The 23,417-nt window shown below is 38.8% G+C and overlaps 1 protein-coding gene across 2 annotated transcripts in view; it reads right to left on the bottom strand.

Moving 5' to 3' along the window:
• The window catches only part of MAP3K20 (mitogen-activated protein kinase kinase kinase 20), a 93,346-nt gene that overhangs the window by 38,535 nt on the left and 31,394 nt on the right, over positions 1-23,417 (bottom strand). For both annotated transcript variants that reach the window (XM_051622941.1, XM_051622942.1), the window contains 8 exons: positions 21,906-21,993; positions 17,559-17,660; positions 16,654-16,719; positions 15,690-15,718; positions 15,437-15,574; positions 9,434-9,520; positions 5,875-5,949; positions 430-536 (listed from right to left, as the gene is read on the bottom strand). In XM_051622941.1, the coding sequence (XP_051478901.1) occupies positions 430-536; positions 5,875-5,949; positions 9,434-9,520; positions 15,437-15,574; positions 15,690-15,718; positions 16,654-16,719; positions 17,559-17,660; positions 21,906-21,993 (692 nt within the window). The remainder of the gene's footprint in view (positions 1-429; positions 537-5,874; positions 5,950-9,433; positions 9,521-15,436; positions 15,575-15,689; positions 15,719-16,653; positions 16,720-17,558; positions 17,661-21,905; positions 21,994-23,417) is intronic.

The following is a 23,417-nucleotide window of genomic DNA, read 5'->3' as shown; positions in this document are numbered from 1 at the left end:
ACGAATGGAGACATGATTTTAAAAATCATTCCTTTGTGCCCTTCATCCTTTTTTAAAAACTACAAACATGTGCCTACACACATGAAAATTGCCTCAAACCCAGGTATAAGCAGTTGCTTTGCTCTTGTGCTATTGACTGAAAATGTAAAATCACTTTTGAGATGTGAATCATAAACCCATAAATATAATGACACCTAAACCAGTGTAATAACTATAGGGTACAACTAAGTGTACTGGCTCCTAATACAAGTTTCACAACATTCTGGGCATTCCTGAAAAACAACAAGTTACATTCTAAAAATACCTTAAGCACAGATATTTTCTACCAGCACATCATCAGAGTCTGATGTCTTTCTGAAGAACATGGACTCGCAGGATTTCAAAGGAAAACCACATTGTTTCATCTCGGAAGGAAGGAAGGAAACTTACCTCCACTCTGCCTTGTTATGCAGGAATGAGTTACACTGGTCTGGAAGGTTGCTGTCATTTGACATAGATTCCAGGATTGAAATTATCTGCTTGAAAGATGGCCTTTTCTGAAGACAAAAACAAAACACAGCATTTGCAGTCATCTACAGCAACGGTTGTGTAGCATTATTTGCTGGCATTTTTCAATTGAAAGACTGCAAGCAGCAGAAATGGGAATGCTGCTTTCTGAACCCAGCATCCTACAAGAGGACTTTAAATTTGTGAATTTTTTTTTTTTTTGTTCTTCCCATTGAAGAAAAGTTGGGAAGAGTCACGTAACCTAGCAGGACTCAAGCCTCAGCTTAGTCTCCCATATGTCACAGTAAAACCTCATACTCAAGTAAGAACATTAAACAACATTTAAACCATCAAAATTCTTAATTCGAAAAAACAAAAGTTTTCCTCAAGCTAAAAAGGAAAATACTGTCAAAAAGAGAAGGCTGGACCCAATAGCAACTGGTAATTAGATGGCCTATTACAGATAGTAACCCGAACTCTTTAACATGTGAATAAGCTATTCAGCTGCCAATCAAAAAGGGGGTTCTGGCTGAAGTTCCTTTCTTATAGAGAAGGACAGACTTGCTAGAAAAACCTTGCACTTAGCTACCTCAGGAGCAACTGGGGAAGAAGTGAAGATTGAGGCTACTTGAGGATGTCTTGCCTGGCAGCTGAGCTCATGCCAGCAATACCTCTGCTCATCTGTCCTGGGCTCATTTGCTAAACTTTCTGTTCCTGGGCTCTCCAGCTAGGACCCACTATGCTCACTAGTGACTAGTGCTAGAGAGCTGCTAGAGAGCAGTTAAAACTCCTCAGTTATCTTCTGCTTTCCCCTTAGTCCCAAAAGGAAGCTATGAAGTAGAAATAATAACTGAAAGCTGAAAAAGCCACAGTTAAATGTTTTTCTTGAAAGAGTGCTGACTCTGTTAGTCTGTTTGACAGACCCCAGACAAGGTTGAGACAAAAGGTTGAAACAAAATGTAGATACATAATAAGGGGATGATGCACATTCTCTCTCTATCACGCCTGTAATTATACCATTTCTGCTAAAATTACAGATGCTGCAATTAAAACGTGCATTTTAATTTGGGAGCACAAAAACAATTAGGAACAATGCTGAGGTGTCTCTCCCAGGAAGATCCAAGTGATTTCCACATTATAAAAGAAAGACAATTTCTTTATTTTAAATGTCAAACAGCATGAAAAAGTGTCAAATGCATAACAAAATTAAAAAAAAAAAAAAGACGACAAGCTCTCATATACTGTAATGCTGCACTGTTCAGCTCTAACAAGAGCTTTGTCTGTCATTTTTTGGTCCATCTCCATGATTCCAGGCAACGGGCAGCTGGATGAGCTCTGCAGATCTTTGCAGCAGACCCGGCCTGCCCCAGCCAGCCGGTTGGGGCCCCGTGCTCACCGCACAGCAGCAGGGCCAGCTCAGCAGCACAGCACTTGCACTTGCTGATCTAGTCCCCATGTGGAGCCCAGCAGAGTCCCCCTGCATTTATGGGGGGCCCTGGGGGAGGTAGCAGTTGTTCCCCTCAAGGCATGATGCCACTGGACCTGCCACAGCTGAGAAGACCCTCTGGACATGGCCTGGAAGTGCACAAACGTTCCTGCCAGGCAATGTGTCACACTAGACCACAAAATTCGTCACTGGCACCAGACAACTCTGATGCAGTTTTGGTGAAGGAGAACCTTTGAACAGCCCTCACACACTTCTTGTTGCTACAGCTGCATCTCTTGCACCCACCCCAATGGATGTGAACCATTGAGGCAAATCAAGGGCCTCCCAAATGGTGAGGAAGCTGCCAGACAGGTCATGGCTCCCCAGCAATACACCAGGGTGCTGCTGCTGCCATGTACTGTCTGACAGGCTGGCAGGTGCATAATGTGCCTTTACTAAACCAATTTTATTTTCAGGAAGCAATGAAGGGCAAACATCCCCTTGCTGCGTTAATTACAGCATTTTATGGCTTATTTAGGATTCTTCTACAAAACACTTCCACAAGTTTGCTTGCTTCTCCTTTCTTGGGGGTATGCTGGGAAGTAGAGGGCAGAACTGACACTGAGCGCAGTCCTCAGGCCTGCCTGGAGTAACTGGAGTGGAAATAATGACAGAGAACAGGGCTTTTACAAAGGGCAGGTGAAAGCACCGACTGATCTGGGAGAGCAGCAACACATGCTCTTCTGGTCCCACACCACAGGCAAAGGAGCTGTTGAATTGTACAACTAGAGCTGGAACAAATGCATAGCCACTCAGGACTGACAAAGCTTGAACATCTCTGGCTGTGCAATTTCTGTGAGCAGCCACCAGCTACCCTGCCAGCTCTGTAGCTGCCAGATTTACAGGTACTTGATTTTGCCTGCAGGCAAAGCTGAGAGGAAGATGCAATCCTACACTGCCATGTGGGTTTTGTTGGTTTCTTTCCTCTAGGCAAAGATAATTTCAGATTTAATAAATGCACTCTAAGTGCAAACTGAGACCTTGGTTAAAAGTGTCAAGAAGTGACTGTTGAAATAGGAAGGCCAAGCTGAGAAGTTTAAAAGAGTCTTATTTTTGGTGGATGACTGCTTAGCACTTTCTAGAAAGTCAGGCATCTCAAGTCATTTCTTATAAGAGATTCTTAAAATATCAAGGCATGAGTCGCCTTTGAAAACTGCTTCTTTATATCCATGATGTTTCATACAAAAATCTTTAAAGTATATGCCCCCTTAGAAATAATTCTGCTGAATATTTTCACTGTTTCCTTTCACCCAGTATTTCTTACTAAATAGGTCTGCATGAAACCAGGATATCTCATCCATTTGGATTTCCTTTCTTATTGCCTCTCTGTTCCCAGGTTTCTGATTTCCATTAAAATATTCAGCAATTTATAAACACCTTTGATATTAAAGTAGGGATAAACTAAATGAACAGATTAAATGTGAAAGAACCACTCACCTGTGTTTCAAAAGCAAGCATCCCCAGTAAACAAAGGCATCAGTGATGAACAACCTTGTTTATACAATTATCTAGTACCCATGCAAAAGCAACTTGTTTGTTAAGGATTTTAAAAACTGGAAGTAGTCATTTAAGACACTACAGAGATTGTCCTTTAATAATTACTGACTTAAAATGATTAGTCATTAACACTGTAGTAAAATGCTTTGAACTCACTAGGGTTTTAGCATAGTTTAAACTGTATGAAGACTGCTATTGCAAATATAATGTGGAGCAATGCACTATGGATACTTTTCTCCATACATGAAAAAATCCTTAAGAATTCAAAGCAAAGTAAATAGCTGTCCATTCCCATGAGGAATTTATGGTGTGAGCTGTGCCTGACACTCCAGCTACCCTGCAGCAGCTCTCAAGTGTATTCCTTAGGCACACAGTAAATGCACATCCCACTTAGGCATAAGCCACCTAAAGAGACCTCATGCTTTCTGCAGGCTAAGAGTACGTGTGGTTAAGCAATTGCTTTTGAGCAGCTGACATCCTCAAGCTCATCCCTGCTTCACCTTCAGGAACTTGTTCATGCATCGGCTATCTGGTTTTCTAATCCTGACAAAAAGGGAATGTTACACAGAGCAGTATTTGAGAGGAGTGTGCTCCATCTTTTGGCTCATGCAGGCCACACAGCCTTTTATCAAGGCATTTTGAGAGCTGTAAGTAGCAATTCTTTCCCAACACGTGACTGAATAAATCAGTCACATGCCCAAACTGTGACCAGAGATTATTCCATTTCAGTCACGTGAACAATGCATCTATAATTGCCAAACAGAAGAGAAGCTGCATGAAAAAAGTAGCAGAGAGCAGTCTGTCATAAAAACCCATCTAACATGAGATGCATTCTTTGCAAGCATCAGAGGTGCCTCTTGGAACAGTGCTCCCAGGAACCAGCCCAAACCCAGCTGAATTGCTCACACAGACAGAACTCGGCCTGATGCTTGGGCATCCCTCTTTTACAACATGCAGAGCCATCCCTCTCCTTGAAAAACAGCAACAGCCTTCTGGACTTATGTGTGTGGCTATAGCAAGCCAGAGAGTGAGCAGATGTAGCATGTCCTGCAATTACAGAAAAGAAGCTCCGATACTTTTTACTCTGGCATTTGGTAGTGATGCTTGGGAGTAACAATTAAAGATATGTAGATAACACTGGAAAGTGCTTTTCAGTAATTACTGACCTAGAACTTAAACAGTCTACTTGTAGATTCAAGGACTCAAAGTAATTCTCTCCCCTCCCTCTGTGGAGAGGATAAAGAGAGAGGTATTAGGGGAATGGCATTTAAATGGGTCTTCATGTGGAAATGACACAGTAGTGATGGATCTCAGGCCTCCAGATCCATTCTGCAGGAAAGCAACTCCTTGCTTAAAATAAGAAACAAAGAAGGGAAATCTCTTTTCTCATCTTGCTTTTCTATGGCTACTCTCTATTTAAAGTGATAAATTCTAGCTTTAAAGCACCTAAATGCTATAATTCACTTTAGGATTAAACCTAGTCTCTCTGAAGTAGCAACTAGCTTTATTCTGAGTTTAAAGGAACAAAGTTCTTGCTGATGCCTTGACTTGAGAAAAAAGGGCATAATTTCCTTTCCTTATCTATCCTTTCCCCTCTCAAATACCTTCACAAGGGAACGGATGCTAATACTTGGTAATAAAGCCAGTATTCCCACAGGCTCTTTCCAGCCAGTTTTATGTACAACAGGATGGTGGCAGAGTCAATTTAAAGAAGGCAATTCCCATAATCTACAAATGCTTTTTACTAAGTAAATGTTCTTTTTAATTTCCCTTTTAGTTTAGTCTCCTAAGGGCAGATTAATAGTGACAATGCTTTGGATCCTTAACTTGTATTTTTAGTCTGTTTTCATTGTTAAACAGTATGTTACTTCTGTTACTATATTATCATAGTATAATCATTATAAAGCTCAGCATTCAAAGTCCTAAGAGAAAAGAACAGGAAATGTTTCATGTTAATTAAGAATGTGTTGCTGCTGTTCCTACACACATTTTTTATATTAACTTACTCTTTATATGTTTTCAACACAAGGAAGGCATCAAAGCCGGACCTTGAAATAGGTTTCATACACAATGCTCACATATATCCAAAATTAACTATTAACCACTGAAAGAAACTAGAAAAGAACAATTTTTTACTTGCTCCAAAATAGGTTCATTTTTGCCATCTCACCCTATTTACAGGTATTGTCTTGAGTAGTCAGGTAAGTTAGTAGTATCGTAACTCTTGGTTAAAGGAGAGAGACATTTAGGTATGAATATGTGAACACATTAAAAAAAAAACAGCCTCAGCTATCTTTCTGAAAAAATGTGTTTACTGCCATGCAGCAATGGTGTTACCTGGGATTCATCCCCCTAAGAAAGACAAACAAGGTGAGGGTATAGAAGTCAAACACAAATTAAATTACCTTTGAATCAGCATCCCAACATTGGTGCATCAGTTCTGCAAAACTTCTGGGACAACTGCTTGGAATGGTTAATCTCTAAAGAAGAGGAGAATGTGCCAGTTATTGGAAGCATTTCCCTTTAAGCTGCTACTAAGATTTTCTGTAAAAGCAATGCAATTAAAATAAGTAAAACACACTTTTTTCTTTTAAATGCAATATAAAAACTGAGGATTGACATACTAAAGAGACCTACAGAGAAGGAATGGAACAAATTCACAAATGGAGTGCTTAAGAAAGCTCAGAGACAAGGAATTTAAAACAAGGCAAGTAACTTTTAGTACTAAACCTTAACAGTTTGTGGAGGTTACTGCGTGGTATTCTAAGATGCTTGTCAAGATAGGGATAACATATAGCCTACCCTAATTCCCTTCTCCCACACAGATAATCCAGCTTTACAATAGTATAATCACTTTTGATATAACAGATGGCTGAAATATTGATTACATTGAGATAAAAAGAGTTGAAGTGAAGTTCTACATGACACAAGAGATGTTTCATGAGCCCGTGTTCAGAAGGATTAATGAGGACATGCAGATCTCAGAGAGCACTCACAGAGCACAGTGAACTCATAAATATTTCCTGATGACTGAAGACAAGGTGTTTCTGGTTATAGCCAGGACAACTGACTACAAAGAATTAGTTTGAAGCTTATTTGGTTTCCTTTGCTGAGAGTTGTAAACCATTAAAAAATTCCCTCAGTCAGTTACAGAGGACTTTTAGTTTAAAGACTTTGCCTCCACACTGGAAAGCCTAAAAGCAAGTCCATCCTGATACACGCACACTCAGGTACCGAAGTGTCTCCAGTTGAGATTAAACATGCATCCCAACAACATCACACATAGAAGAAGGTTCCTTTGCTCTCACTAGGGAAGTTTACTGACTTCAGATGTTTCATAGTAAATTAAAATACATGTAGATAAAAAAAAAAGTTCCTCAGTGAAAATGTGTCCAGATAAGAGGGGTCAAGCTGGAAAAAAGGTTCCATGTCCTGTAACAGGTGAGAACCAGGTGTTACGGTCCTGTTCAGACCAACCTGTCAGGAATACCCTTTGATATGTTTTAGTCTTTTCATTTCCAAAGCAAAGCAGAGCAAATTGTATCAAACTGTACCATTACATTACTGCAGCATGACCTGCAAAGCCTTACAAGCCACAGCAGCCAAAGTAAAAGTTAACAAATTCTGCTGCGCAAGCATTTGAACACCACGAAAACTGGAAACATGAGATACAGAGCCAGGGCACTGCAGGAGTATGATTATTAAAATAATGTAATACCTTAAAGTGCAAAGCTTTCTGTGCAAGAAAAACACAGAAATTTGTACAATGCATAAACAAATTGTACTGGTGCTTGATCTCTGGTTGAGTCATTAGCCTAAAAATACACTGGCTAGGCTTCCTACAGTGTTTGTCTGTAACCCTCCCTGTTCCAGGAGGCGGAAAATCAGTTACCATCACCACTTTTGTGCAACTCACTTGTGCAGTACGTTATCTGTCATGTATTTCAGAGGTAGCAGGTTCCAAAAGTGTCATATTATAATGAAGATGACATTTCTCTGTGGTAATTTAGTATGAGATCATGCCTAGCACAATCTGAATTATCAGGTTTTTTCTTTTCTGGATTAAAAAGTATGTAATTATATAGAAACTCTACCAGAATAAAAATAACACTGTGAAATTATGCAGTCTCGAAAAAGACGTGTACAGAATCATTAAAATCCACTTCATTTGTTGGGCTCAGGCTTTGCAGAGGGGGATTTTTCACTCTACCAAATTATGCTTTGGCCTCAGTCCCACACTGATTTTAAGAAGAGACCTGCAGTGCAAAAAATGAAGGACTAGTTCAACAGTGATTCAGTTCTGTTCTGTAACCCCACTGATGTCAACAGGTTGAACTGAGACCAAAACCTGATCCTCAGACTTGCTTTGGGACATAGAAACTATGAAGAAAAGTAGCACAAGCTTCTACAAGGCTTATGCTGAACATGTTCCCTAAGTCACATTGGGAAAAAAACCCAACTATGCAAGCAACAGGCTAGTGGTATCTGGCAGACAAGCGGCTGGCTCTGAACATGACACCCCTGAGGTTTCTTCAGTCACAAGTTAAATAGTCTTCATGCCCACATTTTGTTTATAGTGTATTTTACACAGTTCCTTTATCTGGAAAACTGTAGAGAAATGTGTGTTCTAGCCTCTGAAATATTTCACTGTGCAACTACATCTCTCTACAATATTCCCAATGCCACTCTGTACCCCTTACATAAAATTGCACATGGTAGGGATAGGAAAGAAATACTGTTGGTGGAAGGCTTTGTGTGTCCTCCTTCAAACTAGCGTATGAGGCTTTTCCTAAACTAGGAGGAGGAGTCTCATTGTGCCTTCTGCTGTGATAAATGCTGTAGAAGACCACAGTATTAATCTTCACACTTAAGTGTAGCATTTGCAACTAACTGGTATAGCACAGTATTATTACTCACTGGTATTAATCCAGCCCACAAATAGAATTAAATATGAGAGGGAAAAAAAAAAACACCAACAAAAAATATTAAACTAAGAGGAGGAAACCTAACTCCTCTGTTTAACCCTGAAGCATTCTGAGAAACAGTTTATGTAGAATAATAGGAATCTGTATTGTACAGCCACTGCCTCGCCATTGTAATGTTTCCCAAGCTTCTGCTGTGTCTAGATAGAGGAGGTTTCATCTTTGTGGAGGATTTCCATGCTGGTCTGTGTGTGGTACAGTCACAACTTTAAATGTTTTTTAAATGTAGTAACTGTCTTTGATATCAAGGGACTATGTGTTCAGATATATGCTCACATGTCCAACTAACTGAAAGCCTCAATTTGTGAGAAGAAGAAAAGCGAGGCTGGGGACACTGTACAAACGGTGTTTACACCACTGAAGTGCTTTTGAAATGGAAAGACTCTGCATGAGGAGGCTTGCAGCTATGCCACAGCCTTGCCAATACCAGTGAGGAGCTCATCTTCAATGTAGTGTTGAACGTAGGTGGCAAAACTGTAATTTCTCTCTTTTTTTAAAACTATTTTTTCTTCTTTTATTTTTGAAATTTTCATCTAAGCGGCAGTTTCTTGTACTATAGTGACTCCTGCTGGGAGAGTTAAGTTGAAGTAGCTGAAGGTCTCTTACAGATATATCAACTCCCGGCCAGTAAAAAGATGTCCTAAACGCAGGAGATGGAGTTAAACTGTTCCCCTACCTTGGACGCAATGGCTTCTTTCATCACTAAGAACAAACCCCTAGGTTTTACAATTGAGACTGAGAAACTAGTACAGTACTTGTACAATTTTTGATCTACAGCATCACGACGTGAAGCTGCAACAATTAGATGTAAAGGGTCCATTCATGAGGAATAACATCACTTTGACCCTTTGTGTTAGCTCCTACTGCTAATCTTTCCATACGCGTGAACTTACTTTCAATTTGAAGAAGATGAAAAAGTCTTTTGCAAAACCCCAATACTGTTTTCTGATCTATGTACCTGAATGTAGAAACGTAGTCTTACCTCGTTTTTTTCCACTACAAGCCAAGCTACTTGTAATCCTTCCAAGCCTTTAAAGGGGACCTCCCTTGTTAGCATCTCCCAGAGAACCTGGAACAGAAAAAAAGAAAAGAATTTTTATTTCTGTACTTTGTATTTTAAATACATTATTAAACCTTGATACAGCACTATTCTGTATCCAATTATCAGGCAACCAGTTTCCATTTGCAGGAACTTGGACCAGTGTTTGTGTGCAAGATCCTCTCAATAAATTAATTTGAATGTTTCTGCTTTTTCCTCTACAGAAAAGCTCAGATGAAAAACTAGGTTGTGTGGGGTCTAATGCCTGCAATTTTGTGAAAGCCACAGAAAATGCTTTTTACTTTCTTTGTACACTATAAAGTTCACATTTGGCAATTGAGACTTGGACAGTGAACTCCTTCTCTGCTTCTCAGCCCCAACTAGATGCATCTTTGCTTTGTAGTCATATTGCATTTTAAAATATTTCTGTATGATTGCAACTACTGCTTCTCAGTAGCCAGAATATGATCCAAAAGGTATTTTGCTCCTAGGCATTGCCTATGAAAATATTAAATAGATTTTTGCAAGCAACACTGTAATTGTTTATCTCCAAGTATGTGATTATGTTAAACTGAATAATATGCAGCATATAAAAAATTACTCAGTTCTCCTCAATATCTTATAGATGCACTGTCCTTAGACACAGAAAGATCTCATTTTGCATGCTTCTAGCATTTTGGTAACACACTACACAAGAATCTAAGTTACTCTGCAGAAAAGACTTTGGCATCACCAAAAAGGCTCCAAGTGAATGAGTCCAACTTGCTTTTCTGCCATTGGGACTACATACTGAAGTTCAACCAAATTAACAGACACTTTGTACCTTCACTTGTAGATGTATCTTTTTAAATTTTTTTTTCTTTTTCTTTTTTTTTTTTAAATCAGAACCTTCATATACATATCTTGTTACAAATATCTACAAGCAAACTTTTTCTTCTGCTCATATACCAAGCATATCAACAAAAAAGACCTCATTTATGTAGGATCTAACCAAATGCATTAAGATCCTTATGCAAGTCTCTACACCCTCACTATTTGGGTTAGTACCCAGATTTATTCCACCTACATCATTCTGAATGGATTCTGGCCAGCTATGAAGGTAATTAGAAAGAAAATGTGAGAATACTGGCAGATGCTGCTGAAGCAGAAAAAATGCATTGAAGCAGAGTTGGGCCTTTAACCAAGTGAACAGGGTACTCCATCAATAGGCCTATTTGAATAATTCTGCTTGAGTAAGAAGATTGCTTAGTAAAACTAAGGGTCTCTTGGAAAAATAAGTAAAAGGACAGTTTTCCTGAGAATAAGAAATATATTGGGAAAGCTGTTGTAGAGGTAATTCAACACTCCTGTTTGCCTCAATTCATTCCTTTTAGGATAAAAAAAAAAAAAAAGGCTTTTCAATTTGTTATTCCCATTATCACCTCTTTACTGGTAAAGAAAGAAATTTAACTGCAAGGGAAGGAAATAATTTAGCAGTCCCATGTAATTCAGACAAAAAAGCAGAGTATAAAACAGCCAGTTTAAAAAAGAAGCCCATGGACCAAAACAAACATGCACTTGAGCAGCCTTGCAGAACCACCTCATCTATACAGCTGGACCAGGAAACCACAGAGAAGAAACTCAAGTTTGCACATCAGACAGAGCAGTATGTAAATACATCTTCCAAAAAAAGAGCATAATTAATACAAGTTAAATGTCTCCAAGAGCCTTGAGCAGGAAAACTCTTATTGCTCTATCTTTCTTTCAGAAGACTGTAAATTGTGAGGGTTGTCTTGTTTCATTCATGCACATAAGTTTGTGCAGAACATTTTGCACTGAATTCCTTTATCATGACACCTTTAGTGTTTATTTCCACTGCCTGTACGGCTCACTGCCCTCCTAAATCAACAGTGCTAGCTTAAAATACTTTGAGACTGCACATAGTTGAAGAGAAATACAGCAGTCTGACACAATATTAAGCATTTTTCTTAATGTCTTATTTTTTACTACTAGTAGAATAAAGTAACAGATACAAAAGTGCGGTGTCAGAAATCCTTGCATTTATTTACACAGGCTTAGAAAATGTTCTAGCAACAATGCAAATTTCATGTTCAGGACAATGGTCCTGATGGTAATTCCTTCAGTTTCATAGGAGCTAATTTACCTTGAATCATCACCTAAAGCGAACAATTGCATTATCAGTCTTTTAAAAAGTAGCAGATGAGTATCTTCTGCATTCCCATTTGTCTCTTCCTGTCCTGAGGGTCATTCAGAAGCAGCAAAAAGCACCTTGACCTGACTTAACCCAGCCTCTTTATTGCAAGATAGACTCTGTTCATATCTGATGTAATTAATTGATACTGACAAGATTCACTTCCCCTCTCATCTCTGATGGTGTGTGTGGATCACCTGCTTTCCCCATGACATCACATCTCTGTGATGACAGACAGCAGGTGCTCACAGAGAAACAGCCAAGTTAGACACAATGACAGAAAACAAAGAAAGACCATGTAATGTAGGGGTTTGTAAGCTGTGGCCTCTGAAGATGTTGGGCTCTTCTCTGCATATAGAGAAATAGAGAGACAAATGTATGAATGTTCATCCTATACATAAAGCTGAGAATAAGAATCATATGGTCTTCAGAAAAAGTTCACACACTTCTCAGCTCAGCTATGTGTTTCAGTTCTTATCCTCTCAACTGTGTGACAACAACCAAAAGAAAAAACAAAACAAAACAATAAAGCCCCCACATCCCTGCACAAAGCCAATAAGGATTCAAAGTGCCATGTAGGATAGGGAACATCCAAATTAGTAACTTGAGAAAAACTGCAAGTCACTGCAATTTTGAGAAAATCACTGAAAATAAGAAATGCGTTCTCTTGGTAGGAATGTGTTCACAGATGAGGGTCAGGAGCCACAATTAGCAGAAGTGCAGTATGAGCAGAAAGTGTTGCACTCTAAGAGGTACTGCCCTTAGGCATGAAAATGAGGTCAGTCTTCTCTGCATTTATCCAAATGGAAATTAAAGATCTCATAATTCCTTTCAAAAAGAGTAAGGGATAACCCCTGGAGCTGGCCAACATTCCCTCTATAAATAACGTATGTTCTCATAGCTAAAGCAATGTATGAAGTCTTGCTCGGAGCATTAACAGCTGCTACGTTTAATGGCAGTCTTTATGCTACCAGTAGGCAATTAATGGTTTGACTTCTTTGTTCTTGTAAGTGTTAAAATAATTTAGCTACATACATGACATAAGCTTTCTATGATTAAATAAATGTATACTGATACACACACACTGCAGTACACCAAATTTGTCAGCATAACATATTCTGAGCATGTATTTTCATTATTTCAGAACAGCTTTTAGTGTATGTAGAATGACAACATTACTCTTTTGCACTGGGAAGGGAAGCAAGGAATTATTATTGAGCAACGCACACAATGATAGGCGAGTCAATTTTTAGGTTGGTATCTGTTGTTTAAAGTATGGATTTGGAAGTGGATTAGAAAAGAGAATCACAGCATGGCTGAAGGAAAGTGCAAGATATGTCTTTGTGTTGTAGCAAATATCCTGGAACATTTAGCTTTAGCATTTTGTGGCAGTAGTATAAATTATTTACTATCCGTCTCAAGGAGAATATGTAGACCTCTTTAACCATCCATGAAGAGCTGGACAAATGCATCCAAATGTTAGCTATAAATATGTATGCAACTGTTCACAAAGAGGAAAATTTACTTCAGCTGAGGAGTAACTCAGACCTGTAAGGTTGCAGAAGGAATTTGACAGTTCATAGAAAAAAAGCTTTTGCACACCTTCAGATGAGTATTTAAAATCTCAGACTGGTTTGTAGAAAGAACAGCCAGTCAGGAATAGAAAACCAGCAGAAAAGAAATTAAAGAAAAGCATGGGGAAAGCAACAAATATTGCAGAGTATCTATTCCTAGGATCTTAGTAGTTTACATTTGAAAGGATTCTGTTCTTTGTTAACAGGACTTTAACTGAAGAAAAGCAGATTTGTCTCTCCAGCACAAAGGCTGCTGGCAAGTTTTGAAAAGGGATTCTTTAAATTTTGTTTTTATAGATGGTAATCGTTTGAAGAGACACAAATACCCTAAGATTTTTTTCTGGTTTCAGTCTCCTAGCTAATTTGCTGATTGTCTAGCACTTATTATAGGGAGATTCCAACTTTTAATATTATATTCGGACAATTTCTTGCTGGCATAACCCCATTATGTCAGTAGTTTAATCAACAGAGAACTCAGACCATTGCCATTCTTCAATTCTACCCCTGTATCTCCTCTGAAAACTATGATGTTCCAAAACTGGAGTTATAAAAAGATTAATTTATTCCTAAGTGCTTATGAATTCATTAACTCCTACCCACAGCAGAACATATTATCTCAAAAACAATACGTTAAAAAATGTGGGTCAGATATTATTAGGCACACTAAAGTAGCACTCTACACCCATAACCACATTAAAATATTCTAGTAACACTGAACTGTTTTCATAAAGAGAGTAGCTGAGTTTTACCTCCAAGCACAGAACTGTAAAAGGTGATTTACTTTTTGGACAAGGGAAAATAACCTATGTGTGACATACTGTTCCCAAGGCTCTGGCAATACTTGACATGATAAGAAATTAAACATTTTCTTACCTTATCCTACTTCTGGAACATTACTTAAAAGTCAGTTTACACCAAGATGACTATGTGAGCAGTTTGAGCTATAAGACCATGTTTGGAATTTCTCTAACATTTTTGCTTTGTTTTGAAACTGGAATGTTTCCCTTTGGTGGATAGTGTGTGATTGCTTCCAGTAACAGTTTACATTAACATTTAGGTTTGTTAGCTTATGTTCTCTTACTGTTTGTGACCTAGTTCAGTTAAGCAAGCAAGGACTTTGAATCTGCCAATATAGGCTTTTTTTTCCTCCTTGCAAGCCTTCAACTTTTCATTTGTAAGCAATGTCACATCATCTCTCATATTTTTTTTGTTATAAACAACCATTTGACAACAAGTTTTAAGTCATCTTCCTTTGGGATATCAGCTGTAGATGCTACCTTCATAGTGTCTTCCTCACCTCTATCTCCTCCCATCCATCAAAGAGAAAGAGGCGATTCTTGACAGGCACTGAAAGAATTCCTCACTGTGCCACCAACCATTGAATCCGAAACCAGAAATGGTTAATACACAGATATGCATGAAAACTACTACCCCACTTTCTTTCCTTTTTTCCCCCAAACTACTCATTATGGTTGTCAGAGACAGGCCATGGGGCTAGGCACACAACTGATCTGACCACTAGGGCTATTTTTAGAGTATTTTATATTGCAGAGCAAAACCAAGTTAGCTTTTAACCGTGAACAGAGTGAAGTAATTCACATTACTGTACCTACAAACCCAACATTTTAATGAACTGTAACTGGTTGCTCCCCCTTAAGAAAAATGGCAAAATCATTCTGGCTTTTTCTGTATTTTTAGGTAGGGCATCTACCTTCACAAGAGGTACAGTGTCTATTCTCACAGCCAATGATAGCAGGGTCTTTTAAACAACTGAGCATGGAGAAATGGCTTACTTTTTAATATAAAATCAGTGACACTCCACTTTATGGAAACTAGAATCCTAATCCATTCATCCTGTTATACACCTAGTGTAAAGCCACCCTTTTCTCTTCTGTTCTGCTAAAGAACACAAGCGGAGCTTCATGCTGCTGATTGGTCAGTGGCTCCTGCAAGCCTTTGGTGATGTGCTGAACACTTGTGCTAAAGCATGTACTTCCCACACTGGCATGCTGCTAGTCTCATCAGAGAAGGATCTTACTGAACATGCAAGACACTGTTCTTTTATTATTTTTAAGTATGCGATTATAAATTATGGGTCAGTCTTCAAAGGAAGTGTGCATCACACAAATTCTGTCACACTAGACACCTGCTACTATGAACAGGGAAATGAGAAGCACTTACCACTCCATATGAGTATGTGTCACATGTTTCAGACACTGGGAGACTTTGGATAACTTCTGGGGCCATCCATGGAAAAGTGCCCACTAATGACATATGTGTTGTATGGGAGTGGAACCTTGAGGCACCAAAATCACAGATCTGGCAAAAATAAATAAAAATTAAACAGATATTAGACTATTAACCTCATTTATTAGGTATCACAACATCAACTGAAGCAGCAGAATCTCTCTACAAATAATTAAAGTGGTCATACCTTTAAGACGCCATCAGCAGCTATAACAACTGAAAATAAAAATACAATAAGGTTAACGGAATGCTGTTAAAAATAAACACATTTTCATAGCAAAATTTTGTATTTTATCAAGAAAAATGATCCTAGAGTGAACCAGCACCCGAGTATGCTGGTTTCTATAAGAAGCTTTAGAGAACATCTGCTGAATACATGCAAGTCTCTGAACAAATGCCAAACCTATCAGGTCTTACTGTGTTTGAAGAGAGCAACACATCTATAGCTAAAATACAGATAAACTCCATTCTCCCCAGTATAGTTCAGCTTAACAGGAAGCTCTCAGAAAGATTCATTAATAAAAGGCCAAAACGTACAACTGAGGTGACACCTAGACTTTTCTTGACTATTATCTCCCTATGTGCATTATTAAAATCTGTGTCACTCCTATCCCACTACTAGTAGCAAAAGTTTCAGCTAAAAGGCAATGTTCAGCAAATTTCATAGTCAACTGCCAAGTACAGACTAACTAATGCAGTTCCACATCAGGTGCATATTACTCAAAAGCATGAATATCTGTCAAACCTCAAAACAGGCCAAACACAATATTTTCAGATAACAAATAACAGGCCTTATCCAGTGTATTGTGTCTAGTGTCTGCCAGCCCTTCCAAAAAGAAAAAGGATGTGAGGAGTGTCCAGGCAATGTCTGACAGCTGATAAGACACGTATAATCATGGTCAGAAAGACACAACTTGAAAGAGCCCTCCACAGTGCTCTAAATGATGCCAGAGACCGTAACAAAGCTCAGACAGGGTCAGGATGGGCAGGAGGGACCAGGCTCTTCCATGCCTCAACAACTCCTAGTGCAGCTTGATGACAGCAAAGGGATTAGCTAGTTCTGCATGTACACAAAGCTCAAGTACAGACTTAAACACTACATTAGCAGGTTAAAAGTGAATGCAGAGCATTTCAGTGTTTTGCTACTTTACCATTCCTGGACTTCAGATCCCTGTGGATTACTTTTACTGGAGCTTCCATGTGTAAATAGTGCATTCCTACACAAAACAAGGGAACAATCTAGTTAGGGAGGCTGAGCATGGTCATCAGCTATCAGCAGTCAAGTCTTCTGGGTTCCTATTAGTTGTCCTCATTATGAGGTGAAATACCTGTATGTAATGCAGGAGAACCAAAGCTTCGTGTAGTCTAATTTGAGTAAAACACTCTTACATATCTCTCAGGTATCTAAGAGCATATATATATATATATCTCAGAGCATCTACATACGGGCATGTTAATGCTTATTAACATCATATTTAGTTCTTTTCTCTAAGGTATCTACACAGGGAAGCCAAGTTACAAATTTACTGTGATTTCATTAGTTTACACAAATTCCTGTATCACAGAGAACACAAAGGACAAAACAGCTCGTTCTGCATTATTATATTAAGAATTTCAGTATGTTTGCTGAGAATAAGCCCTTAGCTTCCTTAAATGTCCCAATTCAAATAAAATGTAAGGATAATTATGCACTTTACCTCATAATTACTCTACATCACCAAAAATTATGCTCTTGGGACTCAGGGGCAAATCAGAAGCAAAACTGGCTCACAGAAGCCATTTTCAATCCTGAAAGAATTTTGGATTCCTGACAACCAAGGAACATTTTAAAAAGCACAGTGGATGGAGTTTGCTTTTCTTAAGTTTGGTTGGGTTTTTTTTCCTTTTTTTTTGTGTTTTTTGTTGTTGTTGTTGTTGTTGTTGTTGTTGTTGTTGTTGTTCTTTTTTACAAACTGAATAGGAAGTATAGGAAGGCTTTCCTGACTTCACAGGAAAATCATCTCCAGCAGTACACTTTGCTGAATGTGTAGGATAGTAATCCACCCATCTTGCTTACCTTTAGCTATGTCAGTTGCCCAGGTCATGATATGATCCATATCCATCTCTTCACTTTTGTTACTATTAATGTAATCAAACAGTGAGCCAGCAGAAGCATACTCTGTTAAAAAACAACAAACAAACTCACATGAAATTTTAAAACATTGTATCTAAACCTAAAGATCCCATGCAAACTCTGCCAGTTCCAGAAAGCAGTCAGTCTCTGACTTAATGACAAGGATTTTTGGATTCAGCAGCTAATATTATTAGCTGTATAGCAGAAGAGTGGTAGTTTGTTCTTAGTATCCCAACACAGACAATCTACTACTAAGGGTCAAAAAAAAAAATCCAAAAAAAGTAAAATAATTTATAACAGCAGGTGAGAAAATGAAAGGAAATTAGAAAGGTTGGGTGACAAGAAAGCTCAGGCAAAGCAGTTTAAAATCTAGAGTGTTCTAGATGATAGAGGTTCTGGATGCTCCTTGTTCAGGATCAACAAACCTCTTCCTTAATTTCTTTCAACTGCACCTATGGAAATCCACAATAGGATTATATGGTTACAAACAAAGGCTTTTTTAGCCTATTGGTGTTTATAAGTGTGGCAGATGGAATCCAGTCCAACTGTCAGAGCACAAGGCTGACAGCTGGAATTACAAGACAAGTTACACCTACACACATTTAAGTGTGAAACTGGAGACAACTGAAACCCCCACAGTGCCAGTTTTATATAATTTTAAATTCCTACATATTTAAAAAGTGAATTTGCTGCTCCTGATCAGAAGAGCAATTAACAGATGAGTTGGGTGGTATCAGATCCTTCTTACTGTTTCCAAAGACAGAGGATATTTCCCACTGGTGAGCACTATTGCATATAAATGATGTCCTGTAAAAACAGATAATTTCTTTTTTTTTTTTTTTTTTTTTTAAAAAAAGTAAAAACAGATGTTAAATATATAATCTTCTGTTAGGAAGAAAGGATTTGCAAGTAGAAAGGGAAATTAAAATTTTCTTTTCCTATTTCCCCATGGAGGAACAGAGTAACAGATCAAATCATTTGCTCATGAAAAAATGGAATAATGAAACTAGAGGTCTAACCCTGAGGTAAGCAGAGCAGATTCCATGTGCTGCAGGTTATGTTCAGCAGTCCAAAGGCTGTAGCTCCTCTGCTTTAGTAGATACTAAAAAAACTTTATGCTGATTTAGTATTCACTCATGTTTCTCCAAAAACACAACAGAAGTTTGTGAGTTGAAGCAGCTCATACATTTTCTTCTATCTGGTTGCAAAGACAGAGTGAGCATATGCCACCCAGCATAGCTCAAGTAGCACAAAGATCAGGGGGATACAAAGAGCAACTTCAAGCCTTTCATCCTTCTCTCCCAAGGCTACTCAGTGTGCTTCTTGGGCAGAATTTAAAAACTACTTACAAGGCTCCCAGAATCTTCATTCCTAAGGTGGCAAACCAGCTGGTATACAGTTGAAATGCTTAACTTCAGCCATGTCAAAGCAGTCACAAAATCATTCCCTCTAAGACTGCATCAAATGTATCCAAATTGTTACTAATCATAATATTATTAAATGGATGATACATGATTGACAGGCTAAATGCATTAAAAAAAAATAAATCAATGTTACCCCTCATCAAGGAAATCAAAACCACTGTGAGATTGCTTCATGGGGAAGAAAACTCTGGGATCAAGACCAAATCTGTAGCCTAGAAGATGGTCAGTTGTATGAGAAGATTCCAGCAGTAGACGAAAGGAAAGAGGGAGAAAATAGGAAGTGCCTTGAAAGTAAACACTCAAGTGGCAAGTTAGGGTTTGGATCATTGCTGCAGGACCTCCTGCTGAAAGGAGCCTCTGCAGGAGACAGAAGTGGTGCTTCTGATGTCACCGAAAGAGGAGTAAGCTGCTGACCTGCACATTTCCTCAATTAAAACATAGGCTTTTTTTACCCATGATGTCATCATCCATCTTAGAAATGGATTCTTCAGGAATAGGTTTGCTGCAGGCTTTGCATGCCTGTACAATGCATAATTTGATTCCCCAGTGTCAGGGACAACTCGGCTCCCCAAGCCCTTTGCCACTCTTTGTGAGCAGAGGCAAGCAAGCTTCAATGAATAAAGCTTGATCCTTCAGTATTCCTTCTACGTATTTTTTATGGCACAGGTTTTTACTAGACACTTATGGATTTGGAAATTGTATAATGAGGATAATTTTCTATCAATAATGGAAAAGAGGAATTTGGTTTAGAACAAAAAGCTCTGAATGCCTGACTGTGATGGGCTGTGGGATACACCATACATTTCTGTGCTCCAAGCACAACCTCCAAGAACCTTTTGGGAGAAGGCAGCTGTGGTGAAAACTAGATCTGAAAGCTGGGCATCAAGACCGCGTTGACAGAGACAGCCAGTGACACCTAGAATGATGTGTTCCATGTTAGCAGCTCACCAGGCAGGATGATCAGTAATAACACTGATGCACATCCCAGAAGGGAAATGTGTTTTGACTGCAGATACAGCCTTTCTCAGAGAACTTTTGACAATCCCACAAAAGACATTACATGCAGCTAATGCTCGGGAGGTGCCAATGCTTGGCTAAATGCCCTCATCTCCATCACTCTGAAGAAACATTAGTTCTCAGAATTTCCTCGTGTTTGGGATTCTCCCTCATAACAAATGGATCTCTGAGTAAACACAGGAATAAGTCTGCAACACTGAAAGCCATGCAGAAGATCATGGAGTGAAAATTCCTCTAAAAGATACTTTAAGAACAAGTAACATTTATTTTCTCAGTAGCCATTATCTCATATGAAAATGGTATGGGGAAATGGAGCCTTGCATTCCTTCCAACCCATGTGATTCCAGTCTCCTTGAAGCTGCAGGGAGAACCAAGCAGTTTAGCCAGGGTCGAATCAGAGCTCCCCGAGTAATAAACTGGTTAGACTACACAGCAGAGTCTCTTTTTCACATATGGTTAAATAGTCCTCTTTCCCAATGACATCATGAACTACTTCAGCTGCTGTCTGTCCTGTGACTGGCAAGCAGGTCAGATGTCCGAACACTGACCTTCTGTGAGATCAAACTGAGGACATTCTGCTTCAGACATCATCCTGCGTTGTAGATTACACATCTCCTTTGTTACTCTGCTTGACAGTTTACACTTATTATGCTTATGTTATAAATTACAGTCAAATTACATTTCTTGATTTATTCGTTTTTTATTCTTTTTATTGCTTCAAGAAGGTATTCAGGTTCCTGTCTGTATGCACAGTGCATCCTCTGAGTGGTGCAGACTGTGGTCACCCCCATGCACCTCTGGAGTACTGGTTGCAACACCATTACCTCCAGCAGGCTGATACACCCACAAGTAAAGCTCCCCACACTCTGAACTATGCTCTATCTCAGATGTGCTCCAACCGGATTACGCTGCCATCTACTGTGACAGACGATCAGAAGCCTAAGAGACAGGTAGAAATAACTGAATTTTCATAGGTTCTGTCCACCATCTGAGAATCAATAAAAACCTGAAGAGCAGCGTTTCAAACTGATATTAGACTGTGCCACATGCAAAGACTATGCTGTTCATCAAACTCTTTGAAGGATTACAGACATGGCAAAACAAGCCTCCTAATCCATGCTTTCATGGTTCTTATCTCTCCAAACATGGTTTCAGCAGACTGTAGATTTATTTGCTTTGGGTTTTTCTACTACTGTCTTACCTAGTTTCTCCCATATAGGAATGGGAGAAATTACATTATCTGTAATGTAATTTTGTATCTGGACAAAGTCTGAAGATAAGGGAAAGAAGTTTAAAGCAAAAAAACCCAAAACAGAACACAAACCCCAATCTCTGCATAACTCTGGGAATGCCAGAACGAATGAAACCCAGGTTCCAGTGAATAAAGGGAGTTGCCTTACGGCATCTAATAAAGCCTTAACTCTGTTTCAAGCTCTTCCCACATCTGAGAAGTTCACAATGCAGATTTTCTTATTTTCAATACAGGCAGAATTTATGGTCCAGCTTTGCTCTGAGCAAAATCTCAGCCTTCCCTTTCACAGAACTTGCTAGAACTTTGTATCATGAAAACCTTTACTTCTGTCACACGTCAGTTAAAATGGAAAAGCAATTCACAGAACAGAGTGAAAGCTTCTATTTAAAGGAGTGCTGAGTTTGTGCATTAAGAATGCCCCAGGCGCCAGCTGCCTCTGTGCTGCTACCAGCCATGCTCTGAGCCTGGTTCCTACCTCCAGCACTCCCATCAAAGAAGGTTAGAACAATTAGCAAAACACTGAAATTGGGTAGAGCTAGTACCTTGTAACATTGGAGTTTTACAGAATCAAAACAAAAGTCAGACAAAACCCCTTACCTGTAACTATGCCATAATTTGGAGGTTCAATGACAGCTCCGTAGAACTGAATGATATTTTTGTGACTGAGCACACTGAGTATTTCTGCCTGTTGAAACAAACAAACAAAAAAATCAGACAATTAAGAACTGGGCATTTACTGTAACAGTTTATTTTATACCCAAGCAGGTAAACACATATGCATAACATAAATACAAACACACGGTACCCAGGGAAGACTCTCCAGACATGCTTGGCATTTGAAAACCTCATAAGAGAGTTTGGCAGATGAATGCTTAGTATGTTTGGGGAAAATAAAAAAAATACAATTTTTAGACTATTCTTTCATGGCCAGGGCACAGATGTAGAAGCTAAGTCTTTGGAAAAACTGAAGGTCTTGGAAAACTTTGTTCAAAGAAAGATTTGGGATTTTTGGCAGAGTTGTGGCAGTCCTATCCAGAATTTGTGTTTATGCACAAAGTCCTATGGGTTCAGCAAGTCCAGCACTTCAGGCTGTTAGAGCATACCATGCACACACAGCTCCATCCAATGTTTACTGGAAACATGAAGTTTCCAGGCACGCGCTGTAGAGTCGGATTGAATACACACAGCAAGCATGCTCGAGATTGCCAAACAGCATTTGAAACTGCTCCTCAGAGCAGGATGTAGATGTTTCAAAATTCTGAATAAATATACAAAACCTTCAAATTCCACTTGAACAATGCTTCTAGGTTTGAGAAAAAGACTGTGAGAGAAGGAGAACTTAGCCACAGAAAGACATATAGTCTCTGTGGTTTTTGGAAGAAAAAGCTCAGATGTCTCCTTCAAGGTCTCTCAAGTTTTGCCTCTGTAGTATTAAAATAAAAACTCAAGATTTTAGACACATATTTTTGCATAAATATAGTATTGTGCAAATTCAGACACATACTATTATATATTTTTCTCTACAGCAATGCATTCCTTTAAGACTTTCAGATTATGTTAACTCTGTACCAGTCAAGAGCATCTAACAAAAACAAAATCACAATTAATTCCTCTGAAGTTATCGAAAGTATCTGATCTGACTGATGCCATCTCAGATCCCTTGACTGGCTCTAGGAGTGTTGCTTTTTACCTGCAGGTGAGTTCCCATATTTGCTTCAATAGTTGTTTATTAAATTATTCTGTGGCTTTGTAGAGTCACTGAAAAGAGGAAGACTATAGCAGCTTTGATGCAGAAATGCATGGTACATCTGCTAGTGCTACTGTAATAAATGTACAAAGTAAACCAGATTTCTTTTTGGTCTGTGTTTTATAGCTGGCACTATGACACACGTGCGTAACTGCATGATTACAGATTTAAGGTGTCAGATGGCTCAATTTTTTCTTGTTGTTGTTTGAAGTCTTTTCTGAGTAACTTCAATGCAGTTTTTAATTAAGACTTTATCTTTAACTAATGCACTGACATTTACACATACTCAATTAAATCTTGAACTACAGCTTTGAACTTTACCTGGGTTGCACTAGTGCTGCTTAGCCTGCTCAGCAAGGGAA

The sequence above is a fragment of the Apus apus genome, chromosome 6 (assembly GCF_020740795.1).
Source record: "Apus apus isolate bApuApu2 chromosome 6, bApuApu2.pri.cur, whole genome shotgun sequence".
In the NCBI taxonomy this organism is placed as follows: domain Eukaryota; kingdom Metazoa; phylum Chordata; class Aves; order Apodiformes; family Apodidae; genus Apus; species Apus apus.
The sequence above is the reverse complement of the archived record's forward strand: the minus strand, read 5'-3'. Positions and strand labels throughout refer to the sequence as shown.